The sequence below is a fragment of the Rosa chinensis genome, chromosome 7, assembly GCF_002994745.2.
Source record: "Rosa chinensis cultivar Old Blush chromosome 7, RchiOBHm-V2, whole genome shotgun sequence".
Classification (NCBI taxonomy): domain Eukaryota; kingdom Viridiplantae; phylum Streptophyta; class Magnoliopsida; order Rosales; family Rosaceae; genus Rosa; species Rosa chinensis.
Genome location: NC_037094.1, coordinates 27,823,090 through 27,849,324, shown reverse-complemented (window position 1 = coordinate 27,849,324; position 26,235 = coordinate 27,823,090). Strand labels below are relative to the sequence as shown.

At 37.0% G+C, this 26,235-nt stretch overlaps 2 protein-coding genes and 2 pseudogenes across 4 annotated transcripts; 2 read left to right on the top strand and 2 right to left on the bottom strand.

Moving 5' to 3' along the window:
* Positions 1–358: 358 nt before the first annotated feature.
* LOC112179517 lies at positions 359–5,360 on the bottom strand. 3 transcript variants are annotated; one of them, XM_024317950.2, is made up of 6 exons: positions 5,032–5,360; positions 4,179–4,479; positions 3,939–4,080; positions 1,929–2,014; positions 1,532–1,675; positions 359–786 (listed from the first exon to the last, which is right to left on the bottom strand). In XM_024317950.2, exons 2-5 carry the CDS (start codon positions 4,455–4,457, stop codon positions 1,547–1,549), a joined length of 636 nt encoding a protein of 211 aa, XP_024173718.1. In that variant the 5' UTR covers positions 4,458–4,479; positions 5,032–5,360; the 3' UTR covers positions 359–786; positions 1,532–1,546. The 3 variants fall into 3 exon arrangements, with proteins under 3 accessions (XP_024173718.1, XP_040368055.1, XP_024173719.1); XM_040512121.1 differs by having other exon boundaries at positions 359–898; positions 4,179–4,538; positions 5,032–5,320; XM_024317951.2 differs by having other exon boundaries at positions 4,179–4,538; positions 5,032–5,320.
* Positions 5,118–11,167, top strand: LOC112177727 (annotated as a pseudogene).
* A 6,437-nt stretch (positions 11,168–17,604) lies between these two features.
* On the bottom strand, positions 17,605–22,575 carry LOC112178763. The gene is made up of 6 exons (XM_024316976.2): positions 22,274–22,575; positions 21,415–21,780; positions 21,175–21,316; positions 19,177–19,262; positions 18,779–18,922; positions 17,605–18,032 (listed from the first exon to the last, which is right to left on the bottom strand). The coding sequence occupies exons 2-5, from the start codon at positions 21,697–21,699 to the stop codon at positions 18,794–18,796; spliced, it is 642 nt and encodes a 213-aa protein (XP_024172744.1). The 5' UTR covers positions 21,700–21,780; positions 22,274–22,575; the 3' UTR covers positions 17,605–18,032; positions 18,779–18,793.
* Positions 22,381–25,604, top strand: LOC112177726 (annotated as a pseudogene).
* Positions 25,605–26,235: the final 631 nt, after the last annotated feature.

The following is a 26,235-nucleotide window of genomic DNA, read 5'->3' as shown; positions in this document are numbered from 1 at the left end:
TTCTAATAAAGTAATAGAACATGTAGAAAACACCTTATCTGTATTAGGTTCATGTGATTAAGACTTTTGAGAGAAGAAAAGTTTTCTTCCCATTCAGAAAAGAAGACAAGAAAATTTGATCCCACTTTTGATGTTTAAAATAAGTTGATCTAATCTTCTTCTTTATTTATCTCATCTGCTTGAAAAAAATCTCCCACAGTTTTGCACTTGGCTTCCTTCTGATCGATCTTTTCTTCCCTTGTCATCACATGATTTTGTTATTTAGGATTGCTTACCAACCATATTAAAATATGCATTTTCTTGATCCACATCTAAATAGTATCCAACACTAGATCCACACAGCCAAATAAAATATGCATTTTCTTGATCCACATCTAAATAGAATCCAACACTATACATACATAGCCAAATAGGCCATATTCACTTGATATTTCTATTTTAGTAATTGCATTCATGTCTTACAATCGGATACAAACCTCAATTGAGTATTATGAAACTAAATATGAATCTTTATTTTTATTCAGACTATAAGGATTTCAGGCCAATAAAGAAAGAAAGCTACAAAGTTATTTTCTGCTTGAACAAAAACACGCACCAAATATACATTCACTCCCACATTCCAGGCGATTCCCTTCTGCTTTTAACCTCAATGTAATGAAACTCAATTAATCCTAATGGACGCCCATGAAGTCTAGCAACTGGCAATCAACTCCAAGATCTACATTCAGAAGTACAAGAATATATCCAAAACTGGGAAGGTTGAGTTCTTTATGCACAACAGAGTACCTGGATTCAACAATATGAGAAAGAGGTTTCACAAGTCCTGTTCACTGTAGTATCATCTTCAATTTGAAGTTTCTTCAACAATATGAGAAAGAGGTTTCACAAGTCCTGTTCACTATAGTATCATCTTCAATTTGAAGTTTCAAGATAGCCGATCACAGATTTACATCACAGAAAGACTCCATGATTGCAAGTGGAAAGAGATATGTTATCATAAACATGTTTCAACAATATTGATTGCAACCGTTAGATGTCAGTATCATTGCCAACATCAGTATACATATTAGCATGGTGATCAAGCTAGTTTGTAGTATATATCATTAGAAGATGTTGACAACTTGTCTGACAGCTGGGAGGTTAACTAAGAGATTAGGATAAGCTTCCTGCAGTCATTATAAATGATCTTGAAAAGATGTAATTCCCTTTTCATGAAAGGAGAAAATGATTTAATTATTTGCTAAATACTCGACTTGTGTTTTGTGCTATGCTCGGTAGATTCATAGCCAGACAGAAGCTTATTCTAATCTGTTAACCACCCTAGAAGCTGGCTGATAAGTTAACTTCTAAGAACCAATACATGCTATTAACTACCTTAACAACCATGCTTCAACAGATAATGAGTTTGCAAATGTACTAAAAGTCTAAAATGCATGGCAGCTATCATTAAATTGTTCAGATCCTTAGCATCAGGTGTTACCATAAGAATCTCTTTACATATTTCATATTTATATAATAAATAAATAAATACCTTCAAATACCAAATCTACTGATCCTTCTTTAGCTTGGATGTGGAAGAGGATGATTTAAGATCGTAGCGGGAAGCTTGAATTATGAAAATAAGCGTTTCGACGAGCATGCCAATGACCAATCCAAGAATGCCTCCAGCAGCATTCTGAAATGAAAATATAAAAGTGCCATCAATTTTGACAATACTGGAAAAAATGATAAACAAAAAAAGAAAATAAAAGCAAATCATATATGACAGCATTCTGAAATGAGAATATAAAATTGTCATCAATTTCGTTCATACTAGAAAAAGTGAGGAAACAAAAGCTAATAATCCAATAATAAAATTACTGAATATTACAGTAACAAGAAACCAAATCAGAATTCTATATAAAACAATGGTCTTTTACTAATCATACCATCACAGGACTGTGGCTAAACAATGCTCTGAATGCAGCATATCCAACCAAATAGCCGGTAAACATGGTCACCACAACATGTAAACCTGTAGAAGTTTTTGACTGATTATAGCTATGAAATATCCACACATATTTCCACAGAAAACATGTAAAATAAAGAGAACAAAAGAAGAGATATAAGTGAACATAAATCAATTAAGGCCATGCATAAAAATAAAAATAAAAATAATAAATAAATAAATAACAGAAAAGAAAAGATGCTTATATTATATGAAACAACTTAAGTCTATTTGAAAACAAGAGAAATAAATATCAAAAGGATATAAATCAATCTCAACACAGACGTTGAAATGGGATCCAGTAAAAAAAATGAGACAAGCAGTGAAGCAGATGCGAGTAAAATCATTCGAAAGAATCAGATTCAACTTTCATACCTAAAATGTTATGCAATCCTATATACTATTCCAAAAATCCATGCCATACTATCCTGTACCAAGTGCACATGTATAATCCAACACTATTCAGTCCCAAAATCATCACCAGCATTCCCCTAATGATGAGTCTCTCCAGTACTCTACTAGTTACCTGCCACCACTAACTCTCCCTATCTATTCTAGATCCAAAAATCTTCAACCAGATTTTACGGGTTCTTTTAAACATCTTCTGTTGGAACATAACCACTACAAAAAGTTATAGACATCAATGACAATACAAGCTGTCGTAAAGACTCATAAATGTCTGGCTTTAATATAAAGGAGACGAAAAGAGAAAGTACTTTCAGCAAAGCAAGTGCTATATTTCATTGATCGTCACTAAGACTTCTTAAGACAGAAGACTCGAATAGAGCTAAATGCAACAACAAAAAACACCAAGAAAATCATCCATTTTGAGTATGTACTCATACATTCCCTAAGTATGGCAGCATAAGTGAGTTAGAATACTAGAATATGCTTTTACCTGCCCGTTGAAATGGAAACAGACATCTTAGCTGTGCGATCAATACTTATTAGCAACAATAAGGCACTTTATAGCAGGCATCTTACTGTTCGGTGATTTATCAACATTCATTCTCATATTGAATATGCAACATTCCTATGCACAAGGGTAAAGTTAGACACTTGATAGTTGACCCCTCCTATTTAACATTTAGAGTAGAGTTCCTCCGTCTGTTAAAGTTTCTGATCATCCAATCTCAATTACCATGTGATGCTCAGATAAATCTTAAGTTTTGTGGATACCGATCTAACCATGTTATCCTCACTCTAAATGTCATGGTTTTACTCGGAGAAAATTGCGTCAAATACAAATTTTTTTTTCCTTATATTAAGTCATATACCAGTAAACTGAACTAGTATCAGCTTGCTTCAGATCTGTTCATAGGTATTCTCTATTCCCATTAAAACTTAGTCCAAAATATTTATTGAATGAATGAAACTTATACCTATCCCTTGTTATTGAAAATGTACTCATGGCAACAAAAAAAGAACATAGAACTAAAATATATTCTATTAATTAGTTCATTGAAACAGAACCGTCTATGTAACAAGTCTCTTTCTATAAAAACGGATAGAACCATCAAGATTCACCACATTTATATGCAAAAGAGGTCGAAGAAGGTGATAGCAGACATCTTAGAGTATATGCATTTAACTTTTGGAATAAAATTCACATTTCTCATCATCTAATTTCAATTACCAAGTGATATTCAAATAAACCGTACATTGTGTAGATACAAATCTAGCCATACTATTCTCGCTCTAAATGTTATGTTTCTAGACTCTGAGAACAACCATTACGTCCTGTAACCTGAACTAACACGAACCATTCTGCTTCCAATCTATTCTATGCTACAACCTCCCTCAACCTCTGGACCTAAAAGATCAAACTAATACTGTCAAATAAATTTAAGAAGCTTTTTCGCCTTCATCATAGAATTGAAACATTCCAGCACCAATGCAATGATTCCCGAAAACATAAACAATCAAGATATGATGCATGAGTTAGGCATACCAAAGCCCAATTGATCCTTGTAAGACGAGAACGGCTCCGGGGCGCTATCTTTCCGGGGCGTTATATCCTTCACAAGCTCTGCATATGCATTCCTCTCTGACATCTCCGCCAGCTCCTTCAGCCTCGCCTTCAGCTCCTCACTCTGTCTCAAATTCCAAATCTCAAATTTCAAATTTCAAATTTCAAATTTCAAATTCAATGTCAAAAAGTAACAGAATATTAGATGATCTGTTTTGTGACCTTCTCTCTGGGCTTGGGGCTGGTGAAGACGAACCCGGAACCGGAGAAGAGCTTGACCAATTGGGGCCGGGTGGAGGCCCGGGAAGCGACCCAGAGGGCGCGGATGGCCCGGTAGGGGACATTGGATTTGGAGGAGAGCTTGGAGGCGGTTTGCTGGAGGTCCTTGGAGAGGTGTGGGTCGGTGGAGGCGGAGACGAGGAAGGAGAGGATGGGTGGCGTCGTCGATATCACCAGTCCGGGTCCGGGTCCAGTTGCCGGTGCCGGAGAGTCTCTGCTCATTTTCGCGCCTTTTTGGGGGCCTCTGGGAAAAATGGTTCGAGAGAGAAATCGATCAAAGGTTGGAGTGAGTTTAACGGTGACCTGGTCATATAACGAAACATGTAGGTTTCAATTTTGTTTTTTCGTTTTTTAAGAATGGCCAGTTCGATACAACAGTGAGGATCGTTTATACGCTCATTAATGTTATGTTGATCTTGAAATAGAAATAAGGTCAAAACTATTATTAACCCATTAAAACTTGTTTCGATAAAAACAACATGTGCTAGCTAAAACAAAATCTTAAATCATTCTAGGTAGTCCCTTGTTATGCGACCTCGGCTTAATTACTAGCACAAAATCACAAACACATGAAGTCTGCAAAAAAAATTCAACCATAGAAGACTATCTTCCCAACTCGGCCGAATCAACCTAGTCAACTATACCCATTCAAAATCGAAGTATTTCCCACAAGATTAAATGGAAATCCAAGTATTGAACCCAATTGTACAGATTAGTTGGTATTAGAATTCAGAAACTCAGAAGAGAAGAAGAGGAGGAGCGGGGCTCGGAGAGGGAGAGAGAGATAGTGAGATACCTAGGCGGAGACCGGAGGACGTCTGGGTTTCGACGGAGGTCGTCTGGGTTTCGATCTTCTATTACAATCGAGCCGAGGACGACTGGATGAGCAACAGGAGCGACGAGGACGACTGGACGAGGACGACTGGACGACAGGACGACTGGACGACTGGACGACTGGACGACGACGAGGACGACTGGACGACTGGACGAGGACCGGATGACTGGATTGATCGATGTATGATGAGGGAGCGGCCCGAGCGCCGTTTGTGTTTCGAGAGACAGAGAGAGTGAGAGTTTGAGGGAACTCGGGAGAGTCGAAGAGATAAGTCGGATATGGTTTTGATCGAACGGTTAGGATATTATGGGAAGAGATGGAAGGCTCTGATTGCATTTGGCAGGCCCGATCACATGAGAAAGGGTCTATTTTACAGAAATAAGCTCACCACTAATGTCCACTTATACAGTGACATGTGTAATTCGGTTCCAAGGATGTTTTAAAAACAAGGACCGGAACCGAACCGATAATATGTCTCTAGGAACCGAACCGAAAAAAATGTGTATACATATGTTGTAGAACCGAACCGAACCGAGACTTTCGGTGCGGTTCCATCGGTTTTACGGTTCCAAATCCCAGCCCTATGAGAAACCCTGTGCTTCAAATTTGAGTCTATGAACTACTTGTTCCATGTTTAAGTAGATCATTGAGTCAAACACATTCATCATTCATTATATTCTTCACATCAAGTGCACTCAAGGTCAGTTGGAGTCGTTGATTTGCATAAAAGGTTGAAGGTCGAGGTCAGCACCTATCAACAAGTGAAGACAGTTCAAAGGAGGTGAAGATCTACGAGGACATGATCAAACAATCTACTAGTGTGTCTAGTAATTAAGCCGAGGTCAGAGCTTTGGGTTGTTTGTAAAGAACTTGTTTGTATTCTTTCATCGAGTGATTTGTTTCCATTAGGGTTTTTAACCTTAAAGGCCCCGCAGTTGTTTTCCTCATTTTTGAGGTTTTTACTGCGCAAACAATTCTGATCTCTTGGTTGCTGTGTGTTTGTGATTATCTTGGTTTGCCTATTCTCTTTCTACTGTTTTGGGATTCGTACCTGTACTTCAATCCTTATATTGTCTTTCTGCTGTTTTGCGATCCATATCTGTGCTTCAATCCTTGTATTGTCTGTTACGTTTTGATTTGAAAGAAAGTGTGATTTATCCGAGAATAGCCTATTCACCGCCCCCCGGCCCCCCCCAGGCAATTTGTTTCATCCTAGTATTTTCAAATACAAGTACCTATCAAGATGAATAAAAAACGAGATCATACACATTTGTTCATTGCTAGCTAGGTTTGCTTTATAAGTTTCTGTAAATGGCGGGGCCTTAGTTTATGCATGTGACTTAGACATTTCAAGTAGAGTATATAATTTGAGAACTATAGCTCTTAACTTGATATTTAACCTTATTAATAGGTGAACAAGGATAGCATGTTGGCTAAAAAAAAAAAAAAAAAATCTGTTAGGCAATCCCATTGACATTTGTTGCGTGAAAGAGCCGATGTGCATCAATTTGTCAATAGCAACTCACTCTCTAGTGACAACGTACAATTTTTTTTTTCCTGAATGATCTTGTCGAACTTGCAATGAAGCTTTGCATTTCCATTTTTTTCGCTGTTCTTGGTAGAATTTTAGGTAAATACCTAATGTTTTCCCAACCAGGAATGCAAGATAATCCCACTACTACCATATATTGTTGAATTATATAGATTCAAACCTATCACTTACCAAATCAGTTCCCAAGAATCCCCACATATTAAACATAACATGGTTGAAGCCATGGATGTAAGGAGAAGAAAAAATGGCCAGAACGAGCAGCTACTTGCAATCGAAAACACGAAAATGGAGCATGTGATGATGATTTATTAACCAATGAACATCATCAGTTAATTCTAAGCCCGGCAGCACGTTTGTTTCATTCACCAAAACTCAATTGTTATGTTGTTGTAAGAATAGGCAGTAAAACTAGAATCAATCCGGAGGTTATTAGAGCTGGCTTGAAGGAAAACTTTCCTAACCATCCTCGCTTCTCTAGCAAACTAGTATTACACATTCGTTTTTTCATTTTTTTATTTTGCTGGATTTGTTTTCTGTACGTGTTCTTAGTTCATGCTATTACAAGGATTAGGGTGCAGTACATGCATAACTTTTTCTTGTTTTTATTCTTTGTTTTTAATTGCAATCTGAAGTGCAATAACATGCATTAAACTATACTTGTTTTCGCTCTTATCAAACTTTGCTAATAGGTGAACGAGGATAAAATATTAGGTGAAAAAAAGAGATGGGAACGAGTTTCAGTAAAAATTGAAGACCATGTCATTGTCCCAAACTTGGATTCGGAGATGAAGCATGCTGAACAGTTTGTTGACCAGTACATTTCCAACCTTACCACAAGCCCTCTTGACCTTTCCAAGCCACTATGGGAAGTCCATATCCTCAATGTCAAAACCTCTGATGCAGAAGCTGTTGCAGTGATTCGGATTCACCACTCGATGGGGGATGGGGCATCCCTCATGTCACTTCTACTAGCTTGTGCTCGAAAAACATCAGGGTCCCTGATGCATTGCCTACTGTTCCAACCAAGAGGAAACAGGAGGATAGTTCTTCAAGTGATTCGGGCGTGTTCTGGTGGTTCTTATTGACTATTTGGTCAGCAATCACATTGATAAGAAACACTCTTGTTGATCTTGTGCTGTTCATAGCCACTGCTCTAGTTCTTAAAGACACAAAGACTCCTATGAAAGGTCCACCTGGGATGGAGTTTACAACCAAGCGCTTCATGCACTGAACGGTTAGTTTAGATCACATCAAGCAAATGAAGAATGCTTTTTGAACATGGTATGTTAGCCCATGCATACATATTTTGTTCTAGCTAGTTTCAGTATCTAATTGAGCTATCAGACTGTGGTCTAAATTCATAAATCAAACATAGATCTACAAAATGTAAGCGATAAATGAAATATGTAATCTGATGTGGCTCATATCTAGTTTCTGTTTACATTTTACCAGACCATCAACGATGTTATATTGGGAGTGACACAAGCAGGTTTCTCGCGGTATTTGAACAACAGATATGGTAAGTTCTCTAAGTGTGCAATGAATCACTTCAGTTTAACTGTAGCAGAATGTAGCTTTCCCCGGTTCCTTTGTCACTTGCTTATACAAACTCATTGATACTTGAGGATAAACTCATTAGCATACAACTTATTAGTACCTAAATGACAAACTTCAGTAGCTAAGGACATGCTCCTTAGGACCTGAGGACAAACTCATCAGTACATATAAGACAGACTCATTGGTATCTGTGGGTAAACGTGTTCTTAAACATCTGTGGTAACGATGGCTCAATGTGTTCATAAACATATATACTGCATAACTCTTTTTTGTGTTTAGCAGCAGGTGAAAATTGTAAAACTCATTAGAACTAGATATCAGCAATATTTTTTAAGCTGATATATGTGAGATGTTTTGAGTCCAAATAGTAACACATATAAATACATAAAACCTGTAATCGAGAATTGGTTTTATGATAATGATCTGTTTTGAATTTGAAATTCAAATTGTATGGTTATTTGGATCAAACCAATCAGAAAAAAAAATGGCAGTTACATGACAGTTCCTTGATGGAAGGAACTGCCTCATTTGCCTTGTCTATATAAGGAGATTGAACAGCCTACATTGATCCCTGCAAGAACACTACACACACTCAAATAATTGTCCCATCTAACAATTGAGATTAAGAGTGGATCTTGGAGAAGCATCAATGGACAGTAGCACTCCATCGTGTTAGTATCACATGCTCTTATAAATCTTGCTTTAAATTTACACTTATTTTACTGCAGATTATCCTTATCATTTATGATTCGTGTTGCTGTTTAATAACAATCTTATATTTGACATAGTCATTTCTTACATATGAGATTATTGTGTTACAGGATTGAATGATTTACGCATCATAACTTAGGATCAGAATACTATATCAATCCTATATATGTCATAGTCATGTAAATCTGCGGACATTAGGATAGATACACTGTTGCAGTCCTAAACTAGGATGCGACTACTACAGCACTCCTAATATGCCAATTATAGTATATAAGTTTTTATGTGCTTATTCTGAGATATTTCATTGCAGTCATTTTGTCTAACCTCTAACAATTGGTATCAGAGCCTACTATGCTCAAATAAAGATTGTTAAAGTATTTGTTTTAGTCTAATTCTCATGATCATCTTTACATATTACTGCACAACAGTTTCTTGAACTAGAATCCTTGCTGCAATTTAAATTTGTTTAACTTCTGCATAAGTAGTGCCCTTGGATATTCATGTTACGATTTTCAAATTGCACTGCAAAGTTAATAAGGTCATCATGCTTTATGATGCATGATTTATCTGCGATACTTATCTACAAGATAATACATGACAATAATCTTGAAGATCTGCATAATAGAATATTTTCAGAAATTACTGCATATATGATAACAACACATTATGCTGCCAAAGTAGCCATGTATTCAAAATTATATGCAAATTGAAGTGTTTTCTGGATCATCTTATTCATACATATATATCATACCATCAAAGTGGTTGTTGTATAAATGGATAAACTGACTCATTTATCAACAGAAAACATAGACTCACTTATACTTAAAATTAATTTGATACTAGTTTCCAAAGAAATTAGTTTCCAAACATTTGGTTATTTGAGTTTACATATATACTTCAATAACATTCATGTGACATTAGAGATCGGTGTATCACAAATGATACCAATTCTTGAAAATGTTATAGCTTATTGATCAGTATGTATTTTTCCATCAAGATGCTATTTGGATTAACATCTGGGACCTATATTTCTGGTGTATTAATTATTTCACTAGAACAATAAGATTGATTTAAATTCATTGTATCACAGCCATGCATTTTTCCCATGAGTGTCAATCAAATTGAACTCCTCAATGGCTTGAACTTTAAGAAGTGGAAGAGTGACATAGAGCTTAACCTGGGAATCCTGGACTTTGATCATGTTCTGAGGGAGGAACCACCTGCAGACTTACCTGCGAATGCAAACAAAGAAACAAGAGACAAGTTCCAACAATGGTACAGGCACAACAGGATGGCCATGATTTGTATGAAGAAAAGCATGACAGATGCTGTGAAAAGGGGAATACCAGACTCATAATATGCAAGAGTGTACTTCAACTCAATTGCAGAGAAATACAAAGTATCAGACAAGGCTGAAACTGGAAATCTGACGAACAAATTGATCAGAATGAAATTCAATGGTCAAGGAAACATAAGAGAGTATATAATGCAGGGCATTGACATTGCTGGAAAACTTAAGGGTCTGAATGTGACCATTGAAGACTCTTTTCTGGTGCACTTGCTATTGAAGTCACTATCAGAACAATACAGCCACCTCAAAAGCCTCTACAACACACAGAAGGAAAAATGGAGTTTAAATTAACTTATCTCTATTTGTGTGCAGGAGGAGGATGAAGTGAATAAGAGAGGCAAAGCAGTGAGTATCAATCTCATGTCAAAGCCAAACTTTAAGAAAAGCTTTGGAAATAAAAGGTTCAAGGGAAGCACTTCTAAAGACCCTATGAAAACTAATCTGAATAAGGGTAAGTCTCTCAAGCTCTCAGGTCCTAAGAAATGTTTCTTTTGTAAGAAGTTAGGCCATTTCAAGAAGGATTGTGAGAGGGATTCAATAATTGGTTGAACAAGAAAGGTACATTTCTGTCAAAAACTATTTTTCTTGTAGAGTCTAAAGTTTTTAATTTTGACAACTCATGGTGGTTTGATACTGGCTCACCTATACATATTGTCAATTCATTACAAGGATTATCAAGGATAACAATCCCAAGAAGGAATGAGACAAGAGTTTGTGCGGCAAATGGCCAAAGGGTGGCAGTTCAAGCAGTAGGACTTGTTGAATTATGTTTTAGGAATAAGTTTGTATTAGTATAGAACAATGTTTACTGTATTCCAGCAATAAAGAGAAACCTGATCTCAGGTTCTCAATTTGTATTAGGTGGTGACTATGGCTTTTCTAGTAATAATATAGATATGTATTTCTATTTTAAAAATGTTTGTTTTGGTGATGCTAAGTTGATAGATGGTCATTATTGGTTAGTAGATTGTGTCAATAATGCAGTATCCCAACCTCAAGATGTTCTATCAATAAACAAATCATCAGGATCCAAAAGGAAGAGCAATCCTAGTTCTTCATCTTTTCTATGGCATAAGTGGTTGGGACACATTTCTAAGTCTAGGCTACAATAACTTGTTAAGCAAAGTATTTTACCTCAATTAGATTTCGGTGATTTTGAAACCTGTGTGAGTTGTTTGAAAGGCAAGATGACTAATGCTAGAAATTATGGTTCTAAAAGAGCTGAATACTTGCTTGAACTGATTCATACAGATGTTTATGGTCATTTTCCAGTCCAAACCATTTGTGGAAATTGTTATTTCGTCACCTTCATAGATGACTATTCTAGGTATTGCTTTGTTTATTTAATTTCTGAAAAGTCTCAAGTCTTAGATGTTTTTAAAGTGTTCAAAACTGAAGTTGAGAGACAAACTGAAAAACTTATCAAAATGGTAAGATCAGATAGAGGTGGTGAATACTATGGAAAGTATACTGAGAAAGGACAACACAAAGGTCCTTTGGCCATGTATTTGGAAGAATGTGGCATTAAAGCTCAATATACAACACCATACACAACTCAATAGAATGGTGTTTCTGAAAGAAGAAACAGAACCTTAATGGATATGGTAAGGAGCATGTTTGCAAAATCAGGGCTTCCAAAGTATTTATGGGGGAAGCCTTAAAGACGGCCAACTACATATGCAATAGAACACCAAGTAAAGCTGTTAAAGGAACTCATATTGAGCTTTGGTGTGGATACAAGCCTAGCTTGAATCATATGCATGTATGGGGCTGTAAAGCATAAGCAAGAGTCTATAGCATGGAGAAGAATGATAAGTTAGACTCACTCTCTGTCAGTGCTCATTTCATTGGATATTCAGAAGAATCGAAGGGATTCAAGTTCTACAACAAGAGGCACTAGAATTTTTGAAACTCATAGAGCCACATTTTATGATGAAATATTTGATGATATTGAAAAGATAGATGAAGGTTCAAGCATAGAACAAGCACATCAGAATATGGAAGAATTGTTCGTCTATTAGGATTGCAGTGATGTATCAGTCCTAAATCAGGACTGCAACAATGCATCAAGCCCAGGTCAGGATTGCAGTGTAACACTAGTCCTAGACAATGGGACACAACTTGCAGAAGTAGTGGCATCTAAAAATGAAAACGCAGTAGCAGAGGCAATAAATGAAAATCAAGTTCAGCAATCTGAAAGTGTTGAAAACTCAGAAGTTGATATTGCTGGTGCATCAGAAACAATGAGAAAATCTACCAGAACCAGTAAAACCAGCAATTTCTAATGACTACAAGTTGTACTTAACAGAAGCTGAACTTGATTTGGGGGAAGAAGATCCAGTATCACTAACAGAGGCTATGCAATCAAAGCACAATGAGCAATGAAAGATGGCAATGTAGGATGAGATTTTGAGTATGTCCAAAAATGAAGTTTGGATTTTGGTCGATAGAACAGAAGATATGAAACCCATAGGTTGCAAGTGGGGTTTTAAAACAAAAAAGGATGCAAATGGAAAGGTGGAGAGGCACAAGGCCAGATTGGTTGCAAAGGGATATAATCAAAAGGAAGGTATTGACTTCAATGAGACATTTTCTCCAGTTTCAACAAAGGATGCATTCAGAGTGATCATGGCTTTGGTGGCACACTACAATTTGGAGTTGCACTAGATGGATGTCAAGACACTTTTCTGAATGGAAGTTTGCTTGAAGAGATTTATATGTTACAACCAGCGGGATTTGTTGATGATGAGAAGAAAGTCTGCAAACTCCAAAAGTCCATTTATGGACTCAAACAAGCATCCAGACAATGGTATCTAAAGTTTGATGAAGTCATTACCAAGTTTGGATTTGAAGAGAATAAGTTAGATGAATGTATATACTTCAAGGTCAGTGGGAGTGAAGTGGTGTTTTTGATCTTATATGTAGATGATATTTTGCTAGCCAGTAGCAATATCAATCTACTGAAATCTACCAAGGAGTTTTTGCTGCAAAACTTTGATATGAAGGATATGGGTGAAGCGCATTATGTTCTTGGAATTGAGATTACCAGAAACAGAAGCTTGTGCACACTTGGTTTGTCTAAGAAAAACTATATTGATAAGATGTTGCAGAGGTTTAGTTTAGAGATATGCAGGTTTGGTGAATCACATATGTCAAAAGGTGATAAATTGCAAAGGTCAGTGTCCTCAAAATGCATTGCAAAGGAAAGGAATGGAGAAGATACCGTATGCTAGCTTAGTTGGGAGTTTAATGTATGCTCAGGTTTGCGAGCGTTCAATATATCATAGCATAACAACTAAATCATCAATTTCTTAAGCTAATTTTTTGAAAATAGTTCGTGTGATAAATAGTATGGGAATTTAGGAATGTTGCATTCCACATCATCTATACTATTATAAAAAGAAGAGGGTTTGTTAGCCAAAATCTAGAATTTTGACAGAAATGACACTAAAAATTAATAAACTTTGAGAATTAATTAAATCAGAAGGACAATTAAGACATTTACAAAATATATTTTTATTAACTCCGTTTTCTCTCCCATTATCTTTTCTCTGCAATAACTAACTCCGTTTTTTTTCTTTTTATTTTCTGAAAAAAAAATAATAATAACTTGCACATGCAAAACATGTGTAAAGAAAGACTAGTTATTTATTTATTAGAAGGTGATACGTCATTTGACTTATAGGTTGGTAAAAAGGTAACATTGTAAGAACTTTAGAGTTTACACAATGTTAATTTTAAGATCTTTGTACCATATATACTACGCATCGGCTTTCGTAACATTAGACATGCTTTTATTTAAGTAATGTAACAATAAAAAAAAATCTAGAATATAAGATATTGTATATTTGGTAAAACAATAAAAGATCAAAATAAATAAAATAAAATTTGCTCAATTCTCACCATATTTTTTTCAGCCTCCCTCTTAAGGATGAATATATATATAGATAATGATGAGATCAATACTTTAGTTATTGTGTTTATGTCCGATAAAAGCAAGTTTCAAGGCAAGGTAAGTTGGGATCAGGTATATGCATTGCAAGGTAAGGTCGGGAAGGCTTAAGTGATTCTTCTGAACAAACTTTGTTTTTTTCTCGTACTTATAAGACATACAAGAGCATGCTTAGCAAACTCTCTATTTTTTTTTTTTTTTAGAAGAGAAAATAACCATTAATAAACAAAGCTTACATTGGGGGGGGACATGAACCAAAACCCCAAGAAACCGCGGTTACAGAGACCATTAGGCCAAAAGGCTAAAACTCTAACCACCAAACGCCTATTTCCAAGGCTACGTTGAGCATATAAACCCGAAAATTCCAGTAAAACCTTGTAATCAACTGCGAAGAAGACAGCGTCCTCTCCAACACCGTGTCCGAAGGTGCTAGACCACGTGTAAATGATCGGTTATCAGCAAATTGACAACAAAAGTAAACCAGAGTTGAACAAAATCGTCCTCGTCCTCGGGAATGACACCATTTATATGGCTTAACACCTAGACCAATTCCTAGCTCAAGAGAGTAGGAAACGAACCCTATCTCAAAAGAGTAGGGACTTATTAAACCTAAACAAACCACGAGAAGCACCAAAGCACCCCAATCCCCAGGTAGTAGAGTTTAATTTTTGTTCTAATACAAAATTTCTTGCGATATTAGGATTGAAATTTAGGTTATAAATTCGCTATTTCAAATTTTTTTTTTTTCAGTACTTCATTTTTACTATTGTAAGTGTTAGCAAGTAGTCAAAAATATTGGGTTTCTTTTATGGGTTTTTGTCCATTTACCCCATTTTTAGAGATTCTTTTCCCACCTACCCCATTAAGTTTTTTTAATTCCCTCTTACCCAAAACACTCTAAGGAGGTCTTCCCTAATACCCCATTAAGATTTTTTATTTTTATTTTTTTTAATACCATTTTACCCTCACCCTTTGTTATTTAGAGAGAGAGAGAGAAAAAGAGAAAATGGAAGAGAGAGAAACCATAGGAGACTTCGCGGGAACCCGGTCATCGGCCGCCGGATTCCCATCACCGAACGTCGCCTACGGGACTTTTAAGAATACCTCACCGGAAAGGTTTATTGCCCCAATAGACATCTATTGCCCTCCAATAGACGTCTATCAGCCATGTATTGCCCTCCAATAGACGTCTATTGCCTCCCAATAGAACTTTCGGTAGCAGGAATGAGAACTAATCTTCCTAAAATTAGACAAATAAGACTTTGATTAAAGAAAAAAATAAAGATATTATATCAATTTTAAAACGTCTATTGCCCCCTAATAGACGTTCAAAACTGTTTTTGTTCCTTTTCCTTTTGTCCCATTACTTAAAAAAAAAATGATTTCGGACCCAGAAAAATGATATGGGCACCCACCTCCCCTTCTCCTTCCGGTTGCAGACCCGGGATCGTGTCATGGAGCTCCAACAGAAGAGCTTTGTCGTTTGGAACCGAAATTGGGCTAAGAACCTGGTCCAGGACTTGACAAAAAGGAACCCGAGACCGGCGATGACATTGATGAAATCTCGGATTCTTCAAATCGAGACAGAGGACGGAGAGCTGGACTCGAAATCCAAAGAGTCTGAATGTGGAAGCGGCGGAGGCCTAGAGGGTCTACCCGCTGGAGATCGCATCTGAATCTCAAATATATCAACTTCCCACATAACCCAATCCTGCGCGAAGGGGAGAGAGAAGAGAGAGAGAGAGAGAGAGAGAGAGAGGAGAGATCGATCTGCCGGAGACCTGCAATTTCGTCGGCGTTGATGACTTCGAAGGTGGCCGGAGGGAAACGGACGGCGAGGTCGAGGGAGAGCGTCGTCGTCTTTTTCAGGCGTGGACGCCGTCGCTACGCCAGAGGTAGAGTCGGAGATCGAAGATACGTCGTCGCTGTGCCGGAGGTAGAGTCGGAGATCGAAGATCGCGCAGAGAGAGAGAGAGAGTGTGTGTGTGTGTCGTGCTAGGAAGAGAAAAGTGGCATACATGTAGTTTATTAATTAAGTCAAGGGTAAAATTGTCATTTCTCTTTAAACAGGGTAAGTAGGAACAAAAATCTGTTGTTGGGGTAAATGAGATAATTTTTGCTTATTTTGGTGCTTTGGGTCAAGGACCCTTGTTTTATTGATGCATAGGGAAAGATATTGAATTTATTTTATTGACGCCCGGCCAATTGCCCAGAATAGTGGCGAATTTGTTTAAAAAGTTGACTGTTGAGAGTTGAGCAATTGTTTAGACGTGTTCTAACAAATGTTATGCAGTTGAGATGTTCCATCAGTACAAGGAAGACTTTGCCAAATTTTTAAGAAAAAAATTTCTTAGCAGCATAAGGTAAATTTAGTCCACTTCAATTTTAATTTCTAGTTCTGTCCCTACTTGCAGACCAAAGAAAAGGAAAATGGAAAAAGAAAAGAGAATTCCATGCATGTTACTTGGGGCGGTGGCCAACTTTCCCCACGATGTTAGGAAATCTCATATCTTTTGATTCCACATGAAGTTATGGCCCCATGTGTTGTCACGTGACGGATTTCTCAGTTTGAAGGACATGTTGAAGAAGAATTTGCGTTATCTTGCGTGCATCACAATCAAGTGCTTCCTAAGCAAAGCAAACGTGATGCACGATCCCAGTAGCAGTAGTAACAGAAATCCAGACATATCCTCCATATTTATGCCTAGAGTGAACATAAAACACGAGGATCATGATCGAGTCTCTTCTTCATCATTAAAGTTTTCCATGAGCCCTCGAGACAGTCATTTCGAGTATATACATCATTTCGCATTCTTAGTGGGCGGTGGTGGAGGAATTAGATCGGAAAAAAGAGGGATCCTATCTAATTGTACCATAACTAGAATTGAGATATCATCTTACGAATTGTTCGCAGCCTTCGTCATCTTTTCGATACACATGCATTAACAAGATCATTTTCGCTAAAATGGTCAGCTTTTACTTAAAGCTTGATCGCCTTTACATAAAACTTGACGAAAGTTCGAATCTAAAAGAGATTTGTTCACATAACAATGTTCTAATAAAGTAATAGAACATGTAGAAAACACCTTATCTGTATTAGGTTCATGTGATTAAGACTTTTGAGAGAAGAAAAGTTTTCTTCCCATTCAGAAAAGAAGACAAGAAAATTTGATCCCACTTTTGATGTTTAAAATAAGTTGATCTAATCTTCTTCTTTATTTATCTCATCTGCTTGAAAAAAATCTCCCACAGTTTTGCACTTGGCTTCCTTCTGATCGATCTTTTCTTCCCTTGTCATCACATGATTTTGTTATTTAGGATTGCTTACCAACCATATTAAAATATGCATTTTCTTGATCCACATCTAAATAGTATCCAACACTAGATCCACACAGCCAAATAAAATATGCATTTTCTTGATCCACATCTAAATAGAATCCAACACTATACATACATAGCCAAATAGGCCATATTCACTTGATATTTCTATTTTAGTAATTGCATTCATGTCTTACAATCGGATACAAACCTCAATTGAGTATTATGAAACTAAATATGAATCTTTATTTTTATTCAGACTATAAGGATTTCAGGCCAATAAAGAAAGAAAGCTACAAAGTTATTTTCTGCTTGAACAAAAACACGCACCAAATATACATTCACTCCCACATTCCAGGCGATTCCCTTCTGCTTTTAACCTCAATGTAATGAAACTCAATTAATCCTAATGGACGCCCATGAAGTCTAGCAACTGGCAATCAACTCCAAGATCTACATTCAGAAGTACAAGAATATATCCAAAACTGGGAAGGTTGAGTTCTTTATGCACAACAGAGTACCTGGATTCAACAATATGAGAAAGAGGTTTCACAAGTCCTGTTCACTATAGTATCATCTTCAATTTGAAGTTTCTTCAACAATATGAGAAAGAGGTTTCACAAGTCCTGTTCACTATAGTATCATCTTCAATTTGAAGTTTCAAGATAGCCGATCACAGATTTACATCACAGAAAGACTCCATGATTGCAAGTGGAAAGAGATATGTTATCATAAACATGTTTCAACAATATTGATTGCAACCGTTAGATGTCAGTATCATTGCCAACATCAGTATACATATTAGCATGGTGATCAAGCTAGTTTGTAGTATATATCATTAGAAGATGTTGACAACTTGTCTGACAGCTGGGAGGTTAACTAAGAGATTAGGATAAGCTTCCTGCAGTCATTATAAATGATCTTGAAAAGATGTAATTCCCTTTTCATGAAAGGAGAAAATGATTTAATTATTTGCTAAATACTCGACTTGTGTTTTGTGCTATGCTCGGTAGATTCATAGCCAGACAGAAGCTTATTCTAATCTGTTAACCACCCTAGAAGCTGGCTGATAAGTTAACTTCTAAGAACCAATACATGCTATTAACTACCTTAACAACCATTGCTTCAACAGATAATGAGTTTGCAAATGTACTAAAAGTCTAAAATGCATGGCAGCTATCATTAAATTGTTCAGATCCTTAGCATCAGGTGTTACCATAAGAATCTCTTTACATATTTCATATTTATATAATAAATAAATAAATACCTTCAAATACCAAATCTACTGATCCTTCTTTAGCTTGGATGTGGAAGAGGATGATTTAAGATCGTAGCGGGAAGCTTGAATTATGAAAATAAGCGTTTCGACGAGCATGCCAATGACCAATCCAAGAATGCCTCCAGCAGCATTCTGAAATGAAAATATAAAAGTGCCATCAATTTTGACAATACTGGAAAAAATGATAAACAAAAAAAAGAAAATAAAAGCAAATCATATATGACAGCATTCTGAAATGAGAATATAAAATTGTCATCAATTTCGTTCATACTAGAAAAAGTGAGGAAACAAAAGCTAATAATCCAATAATAAAATTACTGAATATTACAGTAACAAGAAACCAAATCAGAATTCTATATAAAACAATGGTCTTTTACTAATCATACCATCACAGGACTGTGGCTAAACAATGCTCTGAATGCAGCATATCCAACCAAATAGCCGGTAAACATGGTCACCACAACATGTAAACCTGTAGAAGTTTTTGACTGATTATAGCTATGAAATATCCACACATATTTCCACAGAAAACATGTAAAATAAAGAGAACAAAAGAAGAGATATAAGTGAACATAAATCAATTAAGGCCATGCATAAAAATAATAAATAAATAAATAACAGAAAAGAAAAGATGCTTATATTATATGAAACAACTTAAGTCTATTTGAAAACAAGAGAAATAAATATCAAAAGGATATAAATCAATCTCAACACAGACGTTGAAATGGGATCCAGTAAAAAAAATGAGACAAGCAGTGAAGCAGATGCGAGTAAAATCATTCGAAAGAATCAGATTCAACTTTCATACCTAAAATGTTATGCAATCCTATATACTATTCCAAAAATCCATGCCATACTATCCTGTACCAAGTGCACATGTATAATCCAACACTATTCAGTCCCAAAATCATCACCAGCATTCCCCTAATGATGAGTCTCTCCAGTACTCTACTAGTTACCTGCCACCGCTAACTCTCCCTATCTATTCTAGATCCAAAAATCTTCAACCAGATTTTACGGGTTCTTTTAAACATCTTCTGTTGGAACATAACCACTACAAAAAGTTATAGACATCAATGACAATACAAGCTGTCGTAAAGACTCATAAATGTCTGGCTTTAATATAAAGGAGACGAAAAGAGAAAGTACTTTCAGCAAAGCAAGTGCTATATTTCATTGATCGTCACTAAGACTTCTTAAGACAGAAGACTCGAATAGAGCTAAATGCAACAACAAAAAACACCAAGAAAATCATCCATTTTGAGTATGTACTCATACATTCCCCAAGTATGGCAGCATAAGTGAGTTAGAATACTAGAATATGCTTTTACCTGCCCGTAGAAATGGAAACAGACATCTTAGCTGTGCGATCAATACTTATTAGCAACAATAAGGCACTTTATAGCAGGCATCTTACTGTTCGGTGATTTATCAACATTCATTCTCATATTGAATATGCAACATTACTATGCACAAGGGTAAAGTTAGACACTTGATAGTTGACCCCTCCTATTTAACATTTAGAGTAGAGTTCCTCCGTCTGTTAAAGTTTCTGATCATCCAATCTCAATTACCATGTGATGCTCAGATAAATCTTAAGTTTTGTGGATACCGATCTAACCATGTTATCCTCACTCTAAATGTCATGGTTTTACTCGGAGAAAATTGCGTCAAATACAAATTTTTTTTTCCTTATATTAAGTCATATACCAGTAAACTGAACTAGTATCAGCTTGCTTCAGATCTGTTCATAGGTATTCTCTATTCCCATTAAAACTTAGTCCAAAATATTTATTGAATGAATGAAACTTATACCTATCCCTTGTTATTGAAAATGTACTCATGGCAACAAAAAAAGAACATAGAACTAAAATATATTCTATTAATTAGTTCATTGAAACAGAACCGTCTATGTAACAAGTCTCTTTCTATAAAAACGGATAGAACCATCAAGATTCACCACATTTATATGCAAAAGAGGTCGAAGAAGGTGATAGCAGACATCTTAGAGTATATGCATTTAACTTTTGGAATAAAATTCACATTTCTCATCATCTAATTTCAATTACCAAGTGATATTCAAATAAACCGTACATTGTGTAGATACAAATCTAGCCATACTATTCTCGCTCTAAATGTTATGTTTCTAGACTCTGAGAACAACCATTACGTCCTGTAACCTGAACTAACACGAACCATTCTGCTTCCAATCTATTCTATGCTACAACCTCCCTCAACCTCTGGACCTAAAAGATCAAACTAATACTGTCAAATAAATTTAAGAAGCTTTTTCGCCTTCATCATAGAATTGAAACATTCCAGCACCAATGCAATGATTCCCGAAAACATAAACAATCAAGATATGATGCATGAGTTAGGCATACCAAAGCCCAATTGATCCTTGTAAGACGAGAACGGCTCCGGGGCGCTATCTTTCCGGGGCGTTATATCCTTCACAAGCTCTGCATATGCATTCCTCTCTGACATCTCCGCCAGCTCCTTCAGCCTCGCCTTCAGCTCCTCACTCTGTCTCAAATTCCAAATCTCAAATTTCAAATTTCAAATTTCAAATTTCAAATTCAATGTCAAAAAGTAACAGAATATTAGATGATCTGTTTTGTGACCTTCTCTCTGGGCTTGGGGCTGGTGAAGACGAACCCGGAACCGGAGAAGAGCTTGACCAATTGGGGCCGGGTGGAGGCCCGGGAAGCGACCCAGAGGGCGCGGATGGCCCGGTAGGGGACATTGGATTTGGAGGAGAGCTTGGAGGCGGTTTGCTGGAGGTCCTTGGAGAGGTGTGGGTCGGTGGAGGCGGAGACGAGGAAGGAGAGGATGGGTGGCGTCGTCGATATCACCAGTCCGGGTCCGGGTCCGGGTCCAGTTGCCGGTGCCGGAGAGTCTCTGCTCATTTTCGCGCCTTTTTGGGGGCCTCCGGGAAAAATGGTTCGAGAGAGAAATCGATCAAAGGTTGGAGTGAGTTTAACGGTGACCTGGTCATATAACGAAACATGTAGGTTTCAATTTTGTTTTTTCGTTTTTTAAGAATGGCCAGTTCGATACAACAGTGAGGATCGTTTATACGCTCATTAATGTTATGTTGATCTTGAAATAGAAATAAGGTCAAAACTATTATTAACCCATTAAAACTTGTTTCGATAAAAACAACATGTGCTAGCTAAAACAAAATCTTAAATCATTCTAGGTAGTCCCTTGTTATGCGACCTCGGCTTAATTACTAGCACAAAATCACAAACAGATGAAGTCTGCAAAAAAAATTCAACCATAGAAGACTATCTTCCCAACTCGGCCGAATCAACCTAGTCAACTATACCCATTCAAAATCGAAGTATTTCCCACAAGATTAAATGGAAATCCAAGTATTGAACCCAATTGTACAGATTAGTTGGTATTAGAATTCAGAAACTCAGAAGAGAAGAAGAGGAGGAGCGGGGCTCGGAGAGGGAGAGAGAGATAGTGAGATACCTAGGCGGAGACCGGAGGACGTCTGGGTTTCGACGGAGGTCGTCTGGGTTTCGACGGAGGTCGTCTGGGTTTCGATCTTCTATTACAATCGAGCCGAGGACGACTGGATGAGCAACAGGAGCGACGAGGACGACTGGACGACTGGACGACAGGACGACAGGACGACTGGACGACTGGACGACGACGAGGACGACTGGACGACTGGACGACTGGACGAGGTGACTGGATTGATCGATGTATGATGAGGGAGCGGCCCGAGCGCCGTTTGTGTTTCGAGAGACAGAGAGAGTGAGAGTTTGAGGGAACTCGGGAGAGTCGAAGAGATAAGTCGGATATGGTTTTGATCGAACGGTTAGGATATTATGGGAAGAGATGGAAGGCTCTGATTGCATTTGGCAGGCCCGATCACATGAGAAAGGGTCTATTTTACAGAAATAAGCTCACCACTAATGTCCACTTATACAGTGACATGTGTAATTCGGTTCCAAGGATGTTTTAAAAACAAGGACCGGAACCGAACCGATAATATGTCTCTAGGAACCGAACCGAAAAAAATGTGTATACATATGTTGTAGAACCGAACCGAACCGAGACTTTCGGTGCGGTTCCATCGGTTTTACGGTTCCAAATCCCAGCCCTATGAGAAACCCTGTGCTTCAAATTTGAGTCTATGAACTACTTGTTCCATGTTTAAGTAGATCATTGAGTCAAACACATTCATCATTCATTATATTCTTCACATCAAGTGCACTCAAGGTCAGTTGGAGTCGTTGATTTGCATAAAAGGTTGAAGGTCGAGGTCAGCACCTATCAACAAGTGAAGACAGTTCAAAGGAGGTGAAGATCTACGAGGACATGATCAAACAATCTACTAGTGTGTCTAGTAATTAAGCCGAGGTCAGAGCTTTGGGTTGTTTGTAAAGAACTTGTTTGTATTCTTTCATCGAGTGATTTGTTTCCATTAGGGTTTTTAACCTTAAAGGCCCCGTAGTTGTTTTCCTCATTTTTGAGGTTTTTACTGCGCAAACAATTCTGATCTCTTGGTTGCTGTGTGTTTGTGATTATCTTGGTTTGCCTATTCTCTTTCTACTGTTTTGGGATTCGTACCTGTACTTCAATCCTTATATTGTCTTTCTGCTGTTTTGGGATCCATATCTGTGCTTCAATCCTTGTATTGTCTGTTACGTTTTGATTTGAAAGAAAGTGTGATTTATCCGAGAATAGCCTATTCACCGCCCCCGCCCCCCCCCCAGGCAATTTGTTTCATCCTAGTATTTTCAAATACAAGTACCTATCAAGATGAATAAAAAACGAGATCATACACATTTGTTCATTGCTAGCTAGGTTTGCTTTATAAGTTTCTGTACATGGCGGGGCCTTAGTTTATGCATGTGACTTAGACATTTCAAGTAGAGTATATAATTTGAGAACTATAGCTTTTAACTTGATATTTAACCTTATTAATAGGTGAACAAGGATAGCATGTTGGCTAAAAAAAAAAAAAAAAAATCTGTTAGGCAATCCCATTGACATTTGTTGCGTGAAAGAGCCGATGTGCATCAATTTGTCAATAGCAACTCACTCTCTAGTGACAATGTACAATTTTTTTTTTCCTGAATGATCTTGTCGAACTTGCAATGAAGCTTTGCATTTCCATTTTTTTCGCTGTTCTTGGTAGAATTTTAGGTAAATACCTAATGTTTTCCCAACCAGGAATGCAAGATAATCCCACTACTACCATATATTGTTGAATTATATAGATTCAAACCTATCACTTACCAAATCAGTTCCCAAGAATCCCCACATATTAAACATAACATGGTTGAAGCCATGGATGTAAGGAGAAGAAAAAATGGCCAGAACGAGCAGCTACTTGCAATCGAAAACACGAAAATGGAGCATGTGATGATGATTTATTAACCAATGAACATCATCAGTTAATTCTAAGCCCGGCAGCACGTTTGTTTCATTCACCAAAACTCAATTGTTATGTTGTTGTAAGAATAGGCAGTAAAACTAGAATCAATCCGGAGGTTATTAGAGCTGGCTTGAAGGAAAACTTTCCTAACCATCCTCGCTTCTCTAGCAAACTGGTATTACACATTCGTTTTTCATTTTTTTATTTTGCTGGATTTGTTTTCTGTACGTGTTCTTAGTTCATGCTATTACAAGGATTAGGGTGCAGTACATGCATAACTTTTTCTTGTTTTTATTCTTTGCTTTTAATTGCAATCTGAAGTGCAATAACATGCATTAAACTATACTTGTTTTCGCTCTTATCAAACTTTGCTAATAGGTGAACGAGGATAAAATATTAGGTGAAAAAAAGAGATGGGAACGAGTTTCAGTAAAAATTGAAGACCATGTCATTGTCCCAGACTTGGATTCGGAGATGAAGCATGCTGAACAGTTTGTTGACCAGTACATTTCCAACCTTACCACAAGCCCTCTTGACCTTTCCAAGCCACTATGGGAAGTCCATATCCTCAATGTCAAAACCTCTGATGCAGAAGCTGTTGCAGTGATTCGGATTCACCACTCGATGGGGGATGGGGCATCCCTCATGTCACTTCTACTAGCTTGTGCTCGAAAAACATCAGGGTCCCTGATGCATTGCCTACTGTTCCAACCAAGAGGAAACAGGAGGATAGTTCTTCAAGTGATTCGGGCGTGTTCTGGTGGTTCTTATTGACTATTTGGTCAGCAATCACATTGATAAGAAACACTCTTGTTGATCTTGTGCTGTTCATAGCCACTGCTCTGGTTCTTAAAGACACAAAGACTCCTATGAAAGGTCCACCTGGGGTGGAGTTTACAACCAAGCACTTCATGCACTGAACGGTTATTTTAGATCACATCAAGCAAATGAAGAATGCTTTTTGAACATGGTATGTTAGCCCATGCATACATATTTTGTTCTAGCTAGTTTCAGTATCTAATTGAGCTATCAGACTGTGGTCTAAATTCATAAATCAAACATAGATCTACAAAATGTAAGCGATAAATGAAATATGTAATCTGATGTGGCTCATATCTAGTTTCTGTTTACATTTTACCAGACCATCAACGATGTTATATTGGGAGTGACACAAGCAGGTTTCTCGCGGTATTTGAACAGCAGATATGGTAAGTTCTCTAAGTGTGCACTGAATCACTTCAGTTTAACTGTAGCAGAATGTAGCTTTCCCCGGTTCCTTTGTCACTTGCTTATACAAACTCATTGATACTTGAGGATAAACTCATTAGCATACAACTTATTAGTACCTAAATGACAAACTTCAGTAGCTAAGGACATGCTCCTTAGGACCTGAGGACAAACTCATCAGTACATATAAGACAGACTCATTGGTATCTGTGGGTAAACGTGTTCCTAAACATCTGTGGTAACGATGGCTCAATGTGTTCATAAACATATATACTGCATAACTCTTTTTTGTGTTTAGCAGCAGGTGAAAATTGTAAAACTCATTAGAACTAGATATCAGCAATATTTTTTAAGCTGATATATGTGAGATGTTTTGAGTCCAAATAGTAACACATATAAATACATAAAACCTGTAATCGAGAATTGGTTTTATGATAATGATCTGTTTTGAATTTGAAATTCAAATTGTATGGTTATTTGGATCAAACCAATCAGAAAAAAATATGGCAGTTACATGACAGTTCCTTGATGGAAGGAACTGCCTCATTTGCCTTGTCTATATAAGGAGATTGAATAGCCTACATTGATCCCTGCAAGAACACTACACACACTCAAATAATTGTCCCATCTAACAATTGAGATAAAGAGTGGATCTTGGAGAAGCATCAATGGACAGTAGCACTCCATCGTGTTAGTATCACATGCTCTTATAAATCTTGCTTTAAATTTACACTTATTTTACTGCAGATTATCCTTATCATTTATGATTCGTGTTGCTGTTTAATAACAATCTTATATTTGACATAGTCATTTCTTA

Excerpts from the sequence above, each read along its gene's own strand:
- LOC112178763 (XM_024316976.2), bottom strand. The coding sequence starts at position 21,699 with ATGAGCAGAGACTCTCCGGCACCGGCAACTGGACCCGGACCCGGACCC. Across the intron at positions 21,317-21,414 it reads GCCCCAAGCCCAGAGAGAAG|AGTGAGGAGCTGAAGGCGAG; the intron begins GTCACAAAACAG and ends AATTTGAGACAG. Across the intron at positions 19,263-21,174 it reads CAAGGATCAATTGGGCTTTG|GTTTACATGTTGTGGTGACC; the intron begins GTATGCCTAACT and ends AAACTTCTACAG.
- LOC112179517 (XM_024317950.2), bottom strand. The coding sequence starts at position 4,457 with ATGAGCAGAGACTCTCCGGCACCGGCAACTGGACCCGGACCCGGACTG. Across the intron at positions 4,081-4,178 it reads GCCCCAAGCCCAGAGAGAAG|AGTGAGGAGCTGAAGGCGAG; the intron begins GTCACAAAACAG and ends AATTTGAGACAG. Across the intron at positions 1,676-1,928 it reads TTAGCCACAGTCCTGTGATG|AATGCTGCTGGAGGCATTCT; the intron begins GTATGATTAGTA and ends TTTTCATTTCAG.